The sequence below is a fragment of the Sprattus sprattus genome, assembly GCF_963457725.1.
Source record: "Sprattus sprattus genome assembly, chromosome: 10".
In the NCBI taxonomy this organism is placed as follows: domain Eukaryota; kingdom Metazoa; phylum Chordata; class Actinopteri; order Clupeiformes; family Clupeidae; genus Sprattus; species Sprattus sprattus.
This window is the reverse complement of record NC_137908.1, coordinates 18113201-18132418: the sequence shown is the minus strand read 5'-3', so window position 1 is coordinate 18132418 and position 19218 is coordinate 18113201. Positions and strand designations below refer to the sequence as shown.

At 41.1% G+C, this 19218-nt stretch overlaps 2 protein-coding genes across 3 annotated transcripts; one reads left to right on the top strand and one right to left on the bottom strand.

Annotated features, from left to right (window-relative positions):
- Positions 1-2810: 2810 nt before the first annotated feature.
- Positions 2811-5255, top strand: cisha (cytokine inducible SH2-containing protein a). Its single transcript, XM_080846710.1, has 3 exons — positions 2811-3322; positions 3896-4041; positions 4190-5255. The coding sequence occupies exons 1-3, from the start codon at positions 3303-3305 to the stop codon at positions 4750-4752; spliced, it is 729 nt and encodes a 242-aa protein (XP_080702836.1). The 5' UTR covers positions 2811-3302; the 3' UTR covers positions 4753-5255.
- A 495-nt stretch (positions 5256-5750) lies between these two features.
- On the bottom strand, positions 5751-19105 carry hemk1 (HemK methyltransferase family member 1). 2 transcript variants are annotated; one of them, XM_080845560.1, is made up of 11 exons: positions 18961-19105; positions 18572-18739; positions 18234-18325; positions 18002-18095; positions 17312-17443; positions 15558-15622; positions 15352-15401; positions 12502-12607; positions 12093-12188; positions 7373-7483; positions 5751-6358 (listed from the first exon to the last, which is right to left on the bottom strand). In XM_080845560.1, exons 1-11 carry the CDS (start codon positions 19024-19026, stop codon positions 6319-6321), a joined length of 1020 nt encoding a protein of 339 aa, XP_080701686.1. In that variant the 5' UTR covers positions 19027-19105; the 3' UTR covers positions 5751-6318. The 2 variants fall into 2 exon arrangements, with proteins under 2 accessions (XP_080701686.1, XP_080701687.1); XM_080845561.1 differs by lacking the exon at positions 15352-15401 and having other exon boundaries at positions 15553-15622.
- Positions 19106-19218: the final 113 nt, after the last annotated feature.

Here is a 19218-nt window from a genome sequence, read left to right as displayed (position 1 = left end):
CATTTCACACATGTTTTAGTGCTTTGGTAAGCTACACTATGAGTCTATATAGCTAGTATGAATTTAGCTCAAAACAGCTGGATGATGCATTTTTTCCAAAAAGGTGGGATTGGGGTGATTTGTGCCAAAGGGCCTGGGGTAAGTTGTGCCAGTGATCTGTATAAAGAATTCCATTCAATTTGGTCTTCATTTGAATTTAATTTTTTTCTGAACATGTGTTCATGTAAATTACCTTTAAATAGAATTAGCTCAACTCAGCTTTGTTCTGATGTGTTCAGGAAGCTCTAGGCCTTGTTTAAGAAAATGTACCTTTGATGTGCTCATGTGGCGCAATAGGCTTGTAGAAAATCAGCTTTTGTTGTTGAAAATAACTTTAAATACACCTTAAATGAGTAATTTTGCATTGAATTTGTCTAGCTTTTATATAGCAACACAGTTTCTGAGATGCAAATATACTGTTTTACTTCAATAATCAATGGCACAATTTGCCCCAATTTATTCTCTTTAATGGCACAACTTACCCCGCACCGGGGGCAAGTTGTGCCACGAGACTACTTTTTTTCAGTAAGCTATATTTCTTTAATACTATATTTCAGATCCAAATTGATTGTTCCCAAAGATGCACAACATCCTGAAATATATGTACATATTTTAGTTTGAAGCATTACTGTCATGGCCTCGCTTATAAGTCACTTTAAGTAAAAACTGGCACATCTTACCCCACTCTCCCCTACTCTAGCACTACTCCAATATTGTGCGGGATGGGGTCCTATCAACTTTTGCCCTGTGTTCACTAACTTTGGGGTTGAGCATTAACAGGGGCAAGCCCCTACATCCTCCTCCTACCCACTTCCACTCGATTTGCGCGATCATGTGGAGGGTCTGCCAGATTACAGTTTTTCTCAATTGCTAAAACACTAAAAACCCATTGGCTGAACAAAGTTCTCAGTTGCCTGAACTCATGTCGCTAATTGTGCAGTCTGTTGTCAATAGCTTAAACTAGTTCACATGGTAAAATACAATTTGCAGATCTCACTTAGACTTTTCAGCAAAACTCTAAACACTTGTCAGTCTCAAAACACATTCTGCCCTCTAATGCACATGTCATCCATACTGGTAAACACAAGTGGCAACAATCAAATACAAATAGGAAACCCATGTCATTGATTAAACACAACCACTCAAAATTGATTTCACTTGTATCAAATGATGTGACACAACCAATATAAGCCAGTTTAGAGAGCAAACAGGTTGTTGAAGGTGGGAAGGAGAAAGTCTGAGAATGGTTAGAAGAAACAATGTGAGAGGACGAGTGCATACAGTATGTGAGGTGGGTGACGAGGAGGAAAAGGAGGTGGGCAAGAAAGAGGAAGACAAAGAGTGGAAATATCTGATGTCGACAAAGTGCTGTGGCCTGACCCAGCCCAAAGACAAGAAGAAACACATTGATGACATGTTGACTCCTTTGATTTTTGTCCCTTTTACTGTAGTAGTGTATACTGTAGGCTGCATAATGTACAATAAACAAGTTGTATGGCCCTGAAAATTGTGCTTCCTATTTGGTACAGTAACGTTACTGACTGCTCAATATATTTTGACTGGTTGCAGGTTTATAGCAACAAAGAACAAGAGTGAGTTGTGAGTAGTGAGATGCAGGGTACAGTGCTTTAGGGGTACAAGAAGGAGAAAGAACCAACACAAATTAGAGCAAAAAAGAGTAGTAATTTCTGATACATTTTTAGCTACTATGAGAGAACATGTCTTCATTCATCAAAAGACAATGATAGATAAATATGAAATTTGTTTTGAGATTTAAAAAATATATACTTCTCCCTGAGAACTATAGCCTATGTTTTGAACAATGTGTTTTCTATTTTTTGGTGTATTGTTTACTGACTGCTTGAAAGTGTATATCATTTTGATAACTTTGTTTATGAGGTTTTGTGTTTACAGTTTCGAGAAAATGCGTGACTTTCAAGAAATGTGTTTTAGCAATCGTGAAAAACTGTAAATGCCCTCCCAAACTAGTTGACAGGGAGTGGAAAGGGGCTAAGCCTCCATCAGCGAGTCTGCATCAATGCAGGGTTCATAAGCATATGTCAATTTTTAACTTAACATGTCAGTTGTATTTTGGCCGCATGACTGTATTCGATATAAATGGCAGAAGCAGCGAAACCCTGAAGATTGAAAAGAGATGGACCTGCATAATTCAACATGTGTGGGTCTAACGTAACCTAATTTGCCAACATCGCATGAAAAGGTTAACGTAAAATAAAGCACGAAATTAAGCTACACACACACAGCTTAAGTGAAAGGAGAAAAGACAAATAAAAAAATACATATTTATCAACGTCTCCGAAACAGTCTTACTTAGTGGTGTTTGAACATGTTTTATATTCCAATTTATTTTTAAGATGAAAGGCATCCCAAAATGTACTGCTTTCTTACACCATACACCTTAATCATGAGCAGCGCCTGTGACTACAAAACTAAGTTTATTCTGTGACAGAGTGAGAGCGGGGAGGGGTCCTGTTTGGAAAAAGCCTACTATGCTACTTCCAGTAGTCCTCGTCGATCTACCCGGAAATCTGGTTAGCATACATAACAAGCAGATCTAACATTGGGGGCGGAGTTGCAACAAGGGGAGTCGTGGATTGGCTGTTGCTCCCACGCTTTCCTGGAAAGTAGACTTCTTGGAATCTGTGTGCCATTCAAGGAAAATTACAATACTGATCCACTGGGGGGAGCATATGTCTATGGGTGCCATGTCCTCCTCTACCCATAAAAATGTGTTTAAAATGAACATATTTAATGTGTCTAAATCACACAACTCAAAAATATGCTAGAATAACATCAAGTCCAAAATGTAGTTAGACTAGCACCCTCACAGTAAAGGCTACATTTACGAAGAAGCGTCAGCGAGTCCATTGGCGTCACGAGCGATTCTCAGAAAACACTTCTTGGAACAAAGCAGAATTCGACCAACCGAACCCTCAAAGCCATTTGAAGCAACCTGTTTCACAGTGCTGTCAACTGAGCTCGCCGCAATACTCAGACATTCATTCGAGAAACAACTCTGAGTGTGAAATCGGCTTTTTGACATTCTATATTGTTGTTTGGTTTTAATTATTTACCATTCTGTTTTGGATATTGAGGTTACGTTCTTAGTTACGACTCGGGTTACAGTTCTGGCTGCCAAGGAGAAAGAATTTATCAGTTACACATTAAATTCAAACTAGGGAAACGATTGATTTCGAAGAAAACCAGGGGGTGTATTTGTGATTCAACCACTCTTCCTCATAATGATTCTTTGCGTTCAAGGGTAAGTTTTCAGGAACTGCTGTGAATTCTAAACTCGTCTACTGTTGTTAAACTCATAAAATCCGATTCAATTTGGTAATTTTCAGGATACATAGTTTCTGAACATAAAAGTAATACAATGTATTCCATTTCTTGACAGTCTTCCCTAAAAAAAATATTTCTGTAAAATAGATGAAATTTGACTTGTGCGCGTTTGAGTTCTATGGATTCTTTAGGCGTTGACCATGCATAACGCATTGAGGAATGACTTTTCCCCGGAAGGCACAATAATGATTATTACACCAGTTTAACTAGGTCTCGCTTTAATGGATGCAGTCGAATTGTATGCGATCGTTTCAGAAATCAGTGTTAAACCTAGGCTACAACAGTGCAGTTTAAAGCAGATGAGAGAATAGCCTATAAATCATATTCTACCGAAGGTTATCTTAAAGGTATTGTGTTCGCCTAAGACACGATTATGCCATTCAAGGGAACGGCGTAACTGCTCGCGAAAATATCGGCACATGCAATTGTGTATGAGGTAAATATTTGTTTTGTATGGTCACCTTTCTAAACTGATTTTCTTACTCTTTAGCCCCAGACCAATCCTGCAAGACACACCGACGGCGGTACCGCTGAGTATGCCGACTCCAAGCTGCCTCCACAGCGCCCTTCAACAGTGGGACCCTCGAAAAGATCTGCGGGCCATAGCGAGCACCTTTTGCTACCTGGAAATCTCAGGTAACTTGGTTACCACACCTACACAACAGTCAAAACATGAAACTGCACACAGCACTTGCCAAATATTTCCCAAATACTTCCTTTCTGAATTCACAAAATGTTGCCCACATGGATTAATGATGCCATTGTGTGTTGTTGTTGTTCACAGGCTGGTACTGGGGTGGCATGACTGCGAGTGATGCTCAGGCAGTACTGCAAGCCGCATCTGAGGGCACATTCCTGGTACGTGACAGCAGCCACCCTCTCTACATGCTCACGCTATCGGTGAAGACAAAGCGAGGCCCCACTAACGTACGCATTCAATACAGCTGTGGCCGTTTCCAGCTGGATTCCAGCTCCCCCGCCCGTCCGCGCCTGCTCTCCTTCCCTGACATCCCCAGCCTGGTGCAGCACTATGTGGGCTCAGGCCGCAGCACTCCTGAGGGTGGACGGACTGGGATGGACGAGGTGGAGGAACAGGGAGACAAGAAAAAGTGGGGTGAGAAGGAGGAGAGGGACAAGGCAGACATTGAGATTTCCCCTTCCCTGACAGAAGCCAGAGACAGTGCTGTGCTGCTTAAGCTCAAACGCCCTCTTTGCAGACCCCAGGCCTTCCCAAGCCTTCAACACCTCACCCGCCTCACCATCAACAAGCACGTAGCCTGCTCTGCTCATTTACCCTTGCCAGGGCCACTGCTACGCTACATCCAGGAGTACCCCTTCCAGCTCTGATTGGTCCTGGGCCCCATGAAGAGGGGCCGGTGAGCAGAATGGCTTTTCTGAGGCAGCAGGTCCTTCGGTGGAATAAGTCGATGAGTGAAATGGCTCTCCGTAGTTTCCTGGTGCTTTTAATAAAGGAAACACAACGAAGACCCGACAGGTAAAGTCATGGAGACAAAGTGAAGAGGGGGGTGTCCTGTTTGAAAAGAACTCTTAAAGAGAACTTGAACTGTGTGAGGAACAAACTGTAATGGCTTGCACTGGCACAGTAGGCCTGGTCGAACTCAAGGAGTTAGAGCCAGCTGTTACCTTCTAACCGGACTTCTGAGGAGGTGTAACTTGAACCAACACAGAGATTTTTCTCCGTCCTTCAAACTGAAATGTATGCATTTCTGTTTTTAACCAATCAAAGGATTCAGGTCCTTTTTGAAAAAAAATTCCCACCATGTGGATTGTTGTACATATTTATCGAAGCAGATCCTTGTGGTTTTTAATAAAAACTGACTGAAACTCTACACATGGAAGTCGTACTGTATTCCTCCAGTTGGAAAACTGACTAAAAATGAATGAATTTGCTGATATTCCTTTTTAAAGAACAACCAGGTAAAGAACAAGTTTGTCTACCTATTGAGGCTTAAAGAAATGATAAATGTAATCTGACTATTACCCTTCATCCTACATTAAACTAATGTATCAAGGCAAAATATATAGTAACATGATAGTTTAGTCAGGCTGTTTCCAATGATATAGGATTTGTCTTACAAAGATCAAAACTGTCGAGGGGTGAATTATGAAGGTTCATTGTTATTGACAGTAATATAAAAAAAAGATGAAAACTGCATTTGTAAAGAGGAAGAGAGATGTATAACGGTGTATCAAAAAGAAAAAGCCCAAGTTATTATTGATGAATTGGGTGTGTGGTTGCAGTCTGTGTGTTCTGCGTCACAGCAAATTGCGATTCACATTTCTCAGAATTAGCATTTCAGATACTTGGTGTTTGGACAATCCTGGCATATTTAAGTGCATTTTTTATTTGCAAATATAACAAATCTTTCCATATACATTTGTGTATTCAGGCTAGCAAGGCAATGAGGGGCATGTTGCCAGCTGGTTCGCAGAAAGAGTGTTATGCTTCTAGGCAGCGAGAGAGGTACTGTACTAGGAGGGACAATTCTGAGAAAAGGCTGCAGTAATTACCTACAGCCTAGTGCTCTCTCACACACACACACACATACTCACACATACAAACATTATTTAGGCATAGAAACAAGCTCCAAATAAAACATTTAAAACATAACACGCACTGTGTTGTTGACCCATTAATGCATTACGAGGATTGGAATCAGAACCGAGGGGTAGCCAGAGGCAGTTTCCTCGGCTGTTTCTGCACCACTCTTAACACCCTTAGGACAAGTACGTGCTGTATGAGAGACGCTTTATGAAGGTCCCTGGGCAACTGGCTCGAAGCCAGCGACGCAGAATTCCTCCAAGGGCTAAACACCCACCCCATATCTCTCCTGCTTTCTGCCTCCCCTCCTCTTGATCCTGCTCACCGCCTGTTCTCCTCCTCTTTGCTGATCAGCCTGTTCCTCGACTCTGTAAGATGCAAAACCGTGCTCTGTGGAGGTCAGGGAAAGAGCGAGATGTTATGTCTTTTTTTACCTATACTGTGTCAATGTGTGTAGTTCCAGATGACTTTCATTAACATAGTTGGATACGGTATATAGAGGTTAACACTGAAAACAGCTTTTGTGTTTTTTATTTAGTTCCATGTCCTTAAACAACCAGTATCTAAGCATGCACTGCAGTAAAGAATAAATAAGATCGAGCCGAGAAGGCGTATTGAGTATTGGATCTCAGTGTTTAAAGAGAATATGGCTTGATGTTTCAATGAGACATTAATTCAAAAAGTCCTGCCTTCAAAGAATCTCTTCTCAACCTCAACATGCTGATTGAAACATGTGTCCTTATATTTATTTATTTTATGAATTATGATTGAATAGGATGGAAGGATTTTCTCTGCCGAATCATTCACCCTAAGGGGGTTATTACTATGCACCACATTCATATTTGATTAACCACTAGACTCAGAATTGTCAGTTGACAAAAAACCCAAAACATATAAAAATACACGACTGAACCATTCTGTACCATGTCCATTATATTTATATTATTTCCCCATCTTTATTCCTGTGGTGGTACCAGGCTAACAAAATGCCCCCTTCCTAAATTACAGCTGATTTTTAAACCCATCTCCAGACTGAGGTCTTCTACTTGTTTTCTTGTACTGGAGGCCTTACAATCAACACCTCACTAATGTGATCCCTTCTGATGAGAGGTCCCTTTGCCTGTTTTTAGAGAGTGATGATCACCAAAAATGGAAACCTATGAAAACAAAATTCTGACAAGGGCCATATGGGAGTTCACACTATTTTAACAAATCTGCATAACACTGCTAGATACATTTTGTTGTTTTATAACTAGTTCCCTCCGATGAAGTCCTTTGGTGGACCATCATTTAAACATTTGAAGCAGGCCTCGTCTTCTTATCACTTCCACAACTGAGTAGTCAGTCTTAACTTTACATGACATGACTGTTATTTGTCTCAGTGCAGGCATAGCATGCCCTTACCTGTTTGTGAAATCATAGTGAGTTTTCACATACTCTAATCCCAGCACCCTTTCCTTCAGCCTGGTCTGGATGAGATCAGGATGTCGTGGATCCACTTCAAGATAGACTCGACTGAGAAAAACAAAAGAGCATAAATACTGTTAGTTGCACACACTGTCCCAACAAACTAATAATCCCGCTTTTCCTCTGAAGCTACTCTCCATTGTTTACACTGCTTCACAAATTTTTTTTTAAAGCAAAAAATAAACACACACAATTTCAACCATCCAATTCCATTCATCATCAATCAGGCCAATGCTAAACATTTTCATCTGTATTTGTCTACATGGTGTTGTCATTTGGCAACAATTACCGGTAATTTATCTTAGTTTCTAATAGGCAAGAACACAAAACCTATGTTTCACTTATTCCTTTATTTGTGAAAAGGACATTTATTTTTGTTAGATGAACTAATAGGCAGTGATGAGGAGAACAACATTGACTTGTGTAGCGGATGGAGACAGTAGTCACCCAGCCTCGCTTTTTGGCTGCAGATAGAGGCTGGGTGGGGTGACTGCTCTTTCCCTTCACTACATTTGGTGTAATAAGTGGGATGGCTTGCTGTGGGGCCATCAGAGGAATACCCCAAATTAACTGAACGAGAGACCCCCTGGATAGGTTGACCTTTATGTGAAGGACCCCATGGATGAAGCACTAGTGTCTGGGGCATCCTGGGATGTAAGAAGCATAGAAAGGAGATGCTCGAGGGATGCCTGTGGGTCCCTATGTGTGTGAAGTACATGGGCTTGCCTCCTGTGTGGCATGACTATGGTTAAGTATGCACTCAGATTGCCACCCCAGGCACATTTGAAATTAAATATGGCAACAATTTACCAACTACCCCCTTTAAATAAAAAAAACAAACAAATTCAATGTTTCCATTTTTTCATCCACTTTAAGTAATACAAAAAATACATTAAAACATTCATGTAGCAGCAGTTACATTTAATTTTAAATCACAGATTAAGAATGACATTATTTATATGAATATTATAGTGATTAATATTACTATCCATTAGATGGATGAGACATTACAGTGAATGTTTTATTCTCCATTTCATATTCATCCAAATGTTAAGTCTAGTGTTTTTATGAAAAAAGCAATCTAGTTGTTGTTAATATGTGAAAAAAAAAACTATACATAAAAAAAATATACAAATATGCAGAAACAGCACTACATCTTGTTGCTATTAATACTTCCTCAGGAGACAGCTGAACCTCAAAACTGTTGTTGAGCAAATCCATGTCTCCCCACCCCCCAAAAAAGGGAGATATCCAGCCATCCTAACTGTTCCTGTTTACAGCAAGGATTAACAGCTTATAAATGACAAGTGGGATCCTCCTCTTTGCATGGCATTGCTGCATAGGGCTCTGTGATGGAGAGAGTGAGAGCGTGTGTACGTGTGCGTGTATTTAATGTTTGCATCATGTTTCTGCATCTTACAGGAAAGATTAGTGGTTTCTCTTCTCTGTTGTTTTTGCCAATTTTGTTTGCATGGTGCTCAGTTCTGACACAAAAAATATGAAGAGCCAATCATGACAGAGCAGAAAATGACACATGACCAATGACATAACAACCAAACCCCTATGCTGATTGGCTACAATCAGGCATGATTGAAACAGCCTCTGGGAAATAACCAATAGTTACTGGCCATGTGACTCCATTTCTCTGAATATGAGTGTAGACTCTCAGAGTTTCTAAAGAGAGTGTAGGCTCTCAAAGCGCTGCAGCATTTGGCTGGGCTTGGTGTTAAAGGGCTCAGCTCATGTTTGCTGAACTGTAGTTACATGCCCAGTAACTATTGTTATACTTCATATATGCTCCGCCCTTTAAGCCTGTATTGAGTCAAATGAGTCTGGGGTCTCCGTCCAGGCAGTCTAACAGTGGATAAGACACAAAGGAACAAGACCATATTTTCCTGAGTGAGGATGAGCAGCCAGGTAAAACAACAGTGTCACAATCACCACAATCACTCTGGGGTCTGTGTGTGCAGTTGCTGTAATTGGAACTGGCACACTCAGCAGGAGGTGCACATGACTTTCAAATAATGGGTGGGCCGACGTTGCTATACCCCTAGTTGAGTGAGCTCTCAGTCCTCAGTCCTATAACACCCAAACATCTGATCTGTTTCCCGTACAGATCTGGTGCGATCAACATACAAAGCCAATGCCCACACCAGACACGTGTGGTGCAAGCATTCTTCCTTCTCATATCCATGGAGGGAGGATACAAAGCATTCAATGAAATTATCTCAGAACGGTGTGCAGTCGTAATGCACTCAGGTGTGTATGTCATTCTATTCTTGATAATGAAGTCTGGATGCACAGAAAATGCACACAAATCACCAACTCGCTTTGCTGATGTGAGAGCTATCAGTAGCACTGTTTTGAGAGACAGCAGTTTGAATGATGTTTGAGACATGGCCAGTAGTGGGAATGACACTAAAACAATCCAGTCGTCCTGATAGAAGAATTTTGATTCATTTGCAATGGGTTGGTTCTAGCACGGCATCCACACACTAGCAAAAAGCATGTGGTATCAACATCTATCCAAATGCAGATTTTGCAGCGATCAAGGGCCTTCTTCGCCATTTGTAGGAGGAAAACTTAGTGACATCATCAAAAGGGGTACGCATCAAAAGGGCGGCACAGTCTCCTGGACAGGTGCCGTTTGATGACCCACCGCGCATGCAGACACTTGGTGGAGGGGAGAGAGGCATGCTGGAGAAACGCTTGAATGGTGTCTGAACTGTGAGCGGCAGACTCGGTGTGACAGCTGTCTGTGTGGAGCAGTGTATGGCTCATTCAACAGGGAAGTGGATTGTGCCACACATTGCACATTGCACCCACGAGACGGGGAGGCATGTGGGGCTTTTGAGAGATAATGTCAGGCAAGACATTAGCCTTCTTTATTTCGCTCTCCAGTACTCCCACGATCGCTTGTTTGGACAGCATTTCCTACACTTTGGTCAGCCGTGTGGAGCACACCCCGAAAATACAAGATGACAGCAAACAAACAAAAAACCGAAGCGCATATCTGCATCGAACCAATCTGTCAGCATGCACTCACCACCACACCCAGAATGCACTGAAAGCAGTTTAGTGCTCATGCTTGGGGGTCTTCTGTTTAAGTTCCCATTCAAACGTGTCAACGCCTCTCCCTATATATAAGGGGCGGTCCTGCTTGGGTCTGGGTGATTCAATAAATGCTCCGAAAGCAGCTTAAAAGCCATCAGATCAAAAGATGGACAACACTTACAAAACAAACCAAGTCATTGTCTAGGGGAACATAGCCAATAAAAGAAGAGGAAGTTATAGAAGTGAAACCATAGACTTGAATGCTTCACTTTTGTGACTGAACTAAATGCAAGCAAAAACCTTTCGGTTATTTTTGTAAGAGATGATTCTCCACTAATCTTAATCTGCAACCTCTAAAAGACTGCAAGGTTTACTATGTGTAGTCTTATAATAATTAAGACAATACGGTTCTAGTAAGTGCCTTTTACAAATACACCTTCATCTACCACTTCAAAGCCTCTATATGGTGGCTGTCATTCAACTGTTCGATACCTGTGACGCTTACGTCACACAACATTGCACTGTTGGCCAAAATATGGACAAGCCCTCTCTGAGTGAGAAGAAAGCCAGCACTAGTTCCTGTTTATTTACAAAATTCTTCTATGGATTGGACCTACTTACATTTTTTACTTTTTACACAGAAACCTTGAGCTTATCAGCCTCAAGACTGGCCTTTATCACAGGCCCTTACTCCAAAAGTGTGTTGCGGAATCATTCTGAATGAGTGTCTGTGTTCTTTCAGCACTTTAATTAGTTTTGTAGAAATTATATGAACATGCAGTTTTGTGTGTGGTGAAATGTTTGTATAACAAGCTTATTTGATGAAGAATATGATGTGAAGTTTGAATAATTAAGTTGGGCAAAAGGTGAAGCAAGTAGTCCCCAGATAACCTCGTGTGGTAATGTTCCATCCATGTATTTTTTTTTTTTTTTAATTTTATGGTTTGAATTCTATCTAAAAATGGTTTGAAAGTTAATGGGTCTCAAGGCCAGACGAGTTGTAAGCCACAGCCCTAGACTAAATACAAAGCTGATTATCAACACTGCTCTGAGTTCCTGGAAGTAATTACAACAGACCTTGAAGCCTATGGTAAACTGAAAAATATTAATCCTAAATAGTGTTACTAGTGAATATTCTAACAGAATGTATAAGTAATGTTGTGTGTACTGTTCACACAATAACTGGGAGCTTTCTTATTAACAGTGTTTGAGGTGAAACACTAAACACTATAAATCATTCTTTTGGGCACAGGTAACAATGTACTTCTCCTTGTCTTTTCATTGAGCTTCTAAGAAAAGCTTAAATGTGCAAATCAGCACAAAACCTTGAAAACAAATCTCTGCAGAGAACATGGATGCCTGTAATTAATCTGTCAGATTCCTTGAATTAGTCTAGCATGTGTTCTCTGAACTGATAAGGGGCTGCTGGTAAAGTGACTAAGCAGGATTAGAATGTCCTGTTTACTTACCATTGGAAAAGATAGACACCCAGGAGGAGTATTCATAGAAAGACTGACATACATTCAGGAATGTAGGTCCTCAGCCATGCCGACACAACACAAGCCCACACACACACACACTCAAAAGACGACCAAAGGCTTACCCCTTTTCAGTTAACAGCCTTGGTGCAAGCGCCAGAATCTGGTCTATGACAAGTATTCCTTGTTTTCCTCCATCCAATGCAGCACGGTCCTCAAACCTGCAGTGTTGGAGATGAAGCAAGTGAGCATGTATTATAGTGTGTGCCTGTGTGTTTGAATGTGTGTTCATGATGGAAACATCACTCAGATACCATTCCTACTCAGGTCAATTTTTTTTACTGAAATTGTCCTTCTTTTCAAAAGAAATGTAGGATGGGTTTGAGTTTGTGCTTTGTGAGTCTGTGAACCTTTTTGCCTTTATGCATTTCTATGTGTACGAGTAGGTATGTGTGTCCAGAGTGGGGGTGTCCATTTGTAGGTGGGGGCAAGACTGGGTGGGGACTTGTGTGTCTATGCATTATCCTGTCTGACCTTTGGACCTCAGGCTCCAGTGAATCCAGGTCTTCAGTGAATAGGTAGGGAGGATTACTGACAAGCACCTCCACAGGACTACAGCTCTTCACAAGCCAGTCAGCGTCTGTGGCCAAGGACAAGCACGTGTTACCCTCGTCTGACCTATTTTCCAGGATTCTAATCCTGTGTATGATATCTTTGTTGGGGCATTTAAGGCTTGTCGCTTGAGAACTGCTAATAACATAAAAAGTACTATTCAAAGAAAGATAGATAGAAAGATAGATAGATTGATAGATCAATAGATAGAGAGATAGATAGATAGATAGATAGATGGATAGATAGATAGATAGATAGACAAATATATAGATATAAAGATTGATACTTTGATCACACTGATATCTAATTGCAATATAAATATTTTCATGATGAGTGTGCAGTTTACTTCCTTTGGATGTTTTCTCCGAGGTCAAGGTTTGGTAAATCAGCTTATTTATCAGATTTCACACTGGGCTAATGACTGTGAAGGATGGGGAGGCTGGTCTAAACAGCGGGAGGTGAGGGTGAAGATTATGGGCAACGGGAGTACCGCCGTTTCTACGGAAAAAACAGTGGGGTACCTTTCCAAGTGTATCCCCTCAGGTCTCTGGATGATACTTGCATGTAGTTCATCAAGATGTAAATAACCATAACAACTCAATTCAATCTTCTCTTCCTTAGACTTGATAAACAAACAAACTAACTAACAAATCCCCCAAAAAAGAGCCGTTTCCCCTTTGCTCCCCATGGATCCACTAGGTACAGTGCCCTCCGCAATTATTGGCACCCTTAGTGAATGTGACCAAAACAGGCTATGAAAAAATATTTGTTTGCAGCTCATCCTCTTGGTCTTTCACTCAAAATATTCTCAAAAATCTTACCTTTTCATTTAAATAAAATTATTGAAAGAAAACATTTTAATTTTACATTAAATAAATATTATTCTCCTAAATAGGTGTGCCACAATTATTGGCACCCCTTAATTTAATGTTTTGAGCAGCCTCCCTTTGCCAACATAACAGCTCCAAGTCTTCTCCTATAATGTGTGATGAGGTTGGTGAACACATGGCACGGATCTGAGACCATTCCAACAAACAGTTTCTCTCCAGATCCTTCAGATCCTTAGGTCAACGCTGGTACAATATGTTTCAGCTCTTTCCACAGATTTTCTATGGGGTTTAGGTCTGGGGACTGTGATGGCCATGGTAAAGCCTTTATTCTGCTGTCGGTGAACCATTTTTGTGTTGATTTTGAGGTGTGCTTCGGATTATTGTCCTGCTGGGAGGTCCAACCACGGCCCATTTTAAGCTTCCTAGAGGGGGCTGTTAGGTTTTCATTTAATACCTGCTGGTATGTGATGGAGTCCATGATACCAGGTATCCTAACAAGATGTCGAGGGCCTCTGGAAGAAAAACAGCCCCCCAACATCAGAGATCCGCCATCATACTTCAAAGTGGGTATGGGGTGCTCTTCTGTATGGCTATCTTTCTGTCTATGCCAAACCCACCTTTGATGTTTGTTGCCAAGAAGCCTTATTTTGGTCTCATCTGACCATATAACTCTAATATAAAAGTCTGACTTACATTTGGCAAACTGTAGGCACTTTAGTTTGATGTTGATTGACAGCAGAGGCTTTTTTCTGACAACCCTCAAAAACAACTTGTGGTGATGTAGGTGCAGTCTGATGGTAGTTCTGGAGACTTTCCGACCCTAGGACTTAACTAACCTCTGCAATTATCCAGCTGTGATTCTTGGAGATTCTTTTGCCAGTCGAACCATCCTCCTCACGGTGCGTGGGGTCAATTTACAGATAGGTCCTCTTCCAGGCTGATTCCTTACATCTCCTGCCGCTTTTAACTTCTAAGCTATTGCCCTGATTGTGGAAGTGGGTATTTCCAACGGTTTAGATATTTTCTTATATCCCTAAATCCGGGTTCCAGCAGCTCAACAACTTTTTGGCGCACTTTGACACGGAGTTCTTTTGTCTTTCCCATCTTGATGAATGACTAAGGGTATTTGGCCTGTGTCACCTCTGTGAAGCAGGAAGCCATGTTTGACCACTTAAGAGTTCCTAATCAAATAGGTGAACTCAAAAATGTAAAAAATGACTGTCAATATACTTCAGTTAGATTTTAATTATAGGATTTTCTAGGGGTGCCAATAATTGTGGCACCCATGTTTTGGAGAAAAATATTTTATGTAATGTCAAAAAAAATAATTCTTTCAAGAATTTTACTTCAATGAAAAGGTAAGATTTTTGTGAATATTTTGAGGGAAAGACCAAGAAGATAAACAGCAAAGATATATTTTTTCATAGCCTGTTTTGGTCACATTCACTAAGGGTGCCAATAATTGCGGAGGGCACTGTATACTACCTTTTTGTCCGCATCATGGTTTCAACACATGCGCAATGCTATTCTCATATAGCACGCACAGTACTATCTATAGGAGCACCACTTCTTAGAAGCATGTGCTGAATCATTTCACAACATGGCCTCTTTGCCCTTCTACCAGGACCTACCGCTTTATCTGGCCTTTTAAAGCACAAATACACAGTCATGTCTGCTCTTCGATAGGACCCTATATTGTGGTAGGTCAACTCCACATTTAAAAGGTCTGCTCAGCCATCGTCAGTGAATAAAAAGAATGCTTCCTTTTTCCTTGTCTGAACTGACAGGAGCGCAAATAACATCTAATGGTTGGGATGTGCATCCTACTGCCACCTAGTGGACAACTTCAGAGCACATTCTGTCTTCCTCTCATGCTGTAATAAGCAAGTCCATACCCATAAGCAGACTGTTAGAGGAAGAGAAAAGAGCACTGTTGTCTCACCTTTAAACACATCCACCTGATTGACTTTGAGGCGGTCAAGCAGTCCAATGCTATAACATAAATGAAATGTCATTTCACACACACACACACACAAACACACACACACACACACACACATACAAACACGACTATATACAATTTAAAAGTATTAACACACATATACATGGACATGAAAACTACGGAGTAAAATTGATAATTTACCCCACCTTTGTGCATTCTCCCTGGTGAGGGCCACAGCCTCTGTACTCTGATCCAGGGCCACCCCCCTGATCTTAAACACAAAGTGAAGATTACATGCACAGTGTTATAACATGTTGCAGAAATATTAACTCATCTTTAAAACGGCTTCTTGATTTTGTAGAGCTAGCCATACAGTGGCTTAAGAATTAAGTCACCCTGTAACCACTAACAATTTACAAACCAACTTTCCATTAAAATAAACAGATTGTACAAGAAGTACCGCTTTCAACATCTCCTGTATTTTCTTCTCAGCCTTCACATTGCTCAACCTTCTGTATTCCTCCTTAAAGCAGCAATACGGAGTTTTGTTCCAAAACGCTAACTACCTAAAAGGAATGCAAAAAGGAGTGCAAAAACCTTGCAAACACCACCAACAGCCCAGCTGACGCTGATAAAAGCTTGCCGACACACTAACTGGTGTCTTTTGGCATGTTTAACTGGCAATGTCATGCATGTGAAAGCTTTTCTTCCTTTTTGCAGGGTGTACCAGCCCGTTACACAGAACTACATAGGGCATATTCTGGTTGGCTAGTGGGGAAGATACAGGTGTTTATCTGTCCTTCACATGACCATATGCTATCAAAATAAATTTGAGGATGGAACCTAAGTTGCCTATAAAACCATATCTCAAAAAGTGTCAAATTGTTGCATAGTGTTACTTTAACACTGGATATACTATACTAAAACTGAGATGGCCTGAAGTTACAACTACTGTAGCTTTTCAATGTTGACAGTCATGTCAACATTAAATGTAGCAATAGAAATTCAGAAATCTGGTGCAAATTATCACTGTCTGATTTAAAAGTGACCAAATACGATGGTTTGTTGAAACTCAAGTTCATCCCATGTAATCCAACAGTCCACCGTTCCCTGCTCTGTATAACTGACTGTTAATGGAAAGTGAACATCTTAATTACACTGATTTCAAGCAGGTGGGCTTGGAACATAGATAGCTGGGTAGCTGTACAGGACAGGACAGGATTAGGGCATCACAGGCAGTGGCGGTTTTAGGCACGGGCGACCCTGGCGGTCGCCCGGGGCGGCACTTTTTCAAGTCACGTGGGGGGCGGCACGACCAAAAAAAAAAAAGAATAATAATAATAACAACTCAAAAAACACGAGATCTAATTTCACGATAAGATTGTGCTTTGCAACAAAACTGTTACACGTTCAGTTATTATTTATTTCCATCATTTGGGTTGACGTTGGGCCGTGTTATTAGCCAACGGAATGTTCATATCTTCTGTAGGCAGTTTCCAAGACGGAACATTTGCCATTTGCTACAACTCTATTTCGTGACAAAGTATAGTTTACCAGTCATAAGTTGAAGTGTGGCATGCATAGAATTCTAGGCAGTAACCAAGCGGTTAATTGTTCCTCCCTGAAAGAGGAATTAATATAGCGTCTAATGACAGATATTTCGCATGTAGGCAGTAAGGGCATGGGGGCGGGTGGGATCTCGGAGGGGGTCTCGCCCGGGGCGTAATTCCATGTAGAACCGCCACTGATCGCAGGCATTATACTGTTCTTTCAAAAATGCCACACCTTTGCCCCAATTGTAAACTTACAGTTGTACAACCCAAGCTGTAACAGAGAAAGCCCACATTTATATGAAAGCTCGGTTATCACAACTAGTAACCTTGTGAGTGTCATCTTGAAAAAAAAACTAGTTGCCTCATTTCTGACTAAACAAACAGAATAAATAAATTGGTGATATTACCTGTTTAAGGCTGTGCAACAGACTCAAGGAAATTGCTCCAGATCCACAGCCCACTTCAAGGAAGCGCACAGTGTCCATATCCCTGCTTGCACCCATCACTTCGAGGTCAGCCAGAACGAGGCTTACCAGCTCCTAGGACACACAATCACAATGCTCTTACATCCTGACTAAGTCACCAGTGTTCTTGATATGCACAGTCACCTGCATTTGTGGGCCAGCCATATACTGTATCATTTGGGACAAAGCCTTCTGGCACTTTTAAATTTATAAGAGGTTTAAGTGTGAGGCCATGTGCATATGTGTCCATTATGTGTTTCAGACATGCAGTCTATCCCTGAATGCTCATGAACATTTCCTTCACAGGGTAATGTGTGAATGGGTGCAGGGATCGATATAAAGGGAAATCTGTACCAACAATTTCTAATCTCAAGACCTTGTAACATTTCAGGGAAAATGCCTGCATACCTGTGTTGTGAATAGTATTTCAGGGATAAGCAGGTAAATATATCTGCCACCATCTACTGGACTGTCCCCTACAACAGCAAGTGTGAAAAGGCGCAGGAAGGAAATGTTCCTCAATGGAGCTGTATGAATAGTGAAAAATCACTAGCAGTACCTGAAAGTTATCCCAGTAATAAACCAGAAACTATGTGTGAAAGAGGCTAAAAGAGGGAGAAATATCCTGCTCACCTCTGTCTCAGGACGTGGTATAAACACAGGCGGTTTCATTTTAAGAGTTATGTCTCTGAAGTCCCACTCCTCAATCACATACTGTACCGGCATCCTGTAGAACAGATCTTACAATAAATAACATTGCAAGCACACTTTCACACTATGGAAAGCAACTACAATGTTAAAAGCAATACATGTGTAAATGTGTACCTCTATATACTATACTGCTTTGAGAGTTTGAATGACACACCTGGTAAGACGCTTATTACAGAGTCTCCAGATCCTCTCAACATGTGTATGGGAAAGCACTTGGGTGAGCCCCCTTCTCTCAAGGTGGTTCAGCTATGGAGGGAAACAGAAACACCCATCAGAAAACGGAGGTGCAGGGGACAAAGGCCAATCAACAGAAACCATATGTATGATGAGTGGACATTACGCATTTTCTTCAATGGCTAACATAAGACTGACACAGAGAGTAAAACTGCAGTGGGGCAAAACACAGGCTACTTGTGCCTGTTAGTGTAGTGCACGCCATTATCTGACATGATAATTAAGTTAGACAGATACACAAATCAAGCTATGACTTACAGTCTTGTGCCCCAGCACATGTGAGATGATGTACTGACTGGAAAGCTGAGGTTCAGGGACTCCAGCCACCTGAAAAAGCTCAGCCCACTGGCTCAGGGCCTGTTCCACCGTAAATCTTGCTGATATGGGCGGAATAACATTTCCTTGCTCACCACATGTTGTTGATACCTAACGTTATACAGGAAAAGAGAACATTGTGATCATACACAAGGAGATTCACAGCATTATGCAAAAGGGTTTAACGAGTCTGCTTTAATAATAACAAATACAAAAAAAATCGACTGCATCTAACTAAATTCAACCTGAAAAATGACAACATGTTCCTCCCATGTTGGCTACTTGTCATGTCATTGAATTTAGAGCAGAAATCCACGCTCTTTTCAACTGACCTTTCGCGTTGTGACACTGATTCTCGAATGAATAAAGCGCACAAGGCTCTTAAGTCTGAACACCATTATGGCCAGCTGAATAATACTGACATGAATCCACTGTGCAATTTCGCATTCTTGCAAAACGTATACAAACTGTCCCTGCGTTTACTGAGCTCTCTGTCTCCAACTATGCACATGCTGTAGGGGGTCACTCTAACGATCAATACATACTGTCAAAATAAAAGCCATTTAAACTTAAATCTAATCTCGTTTCAT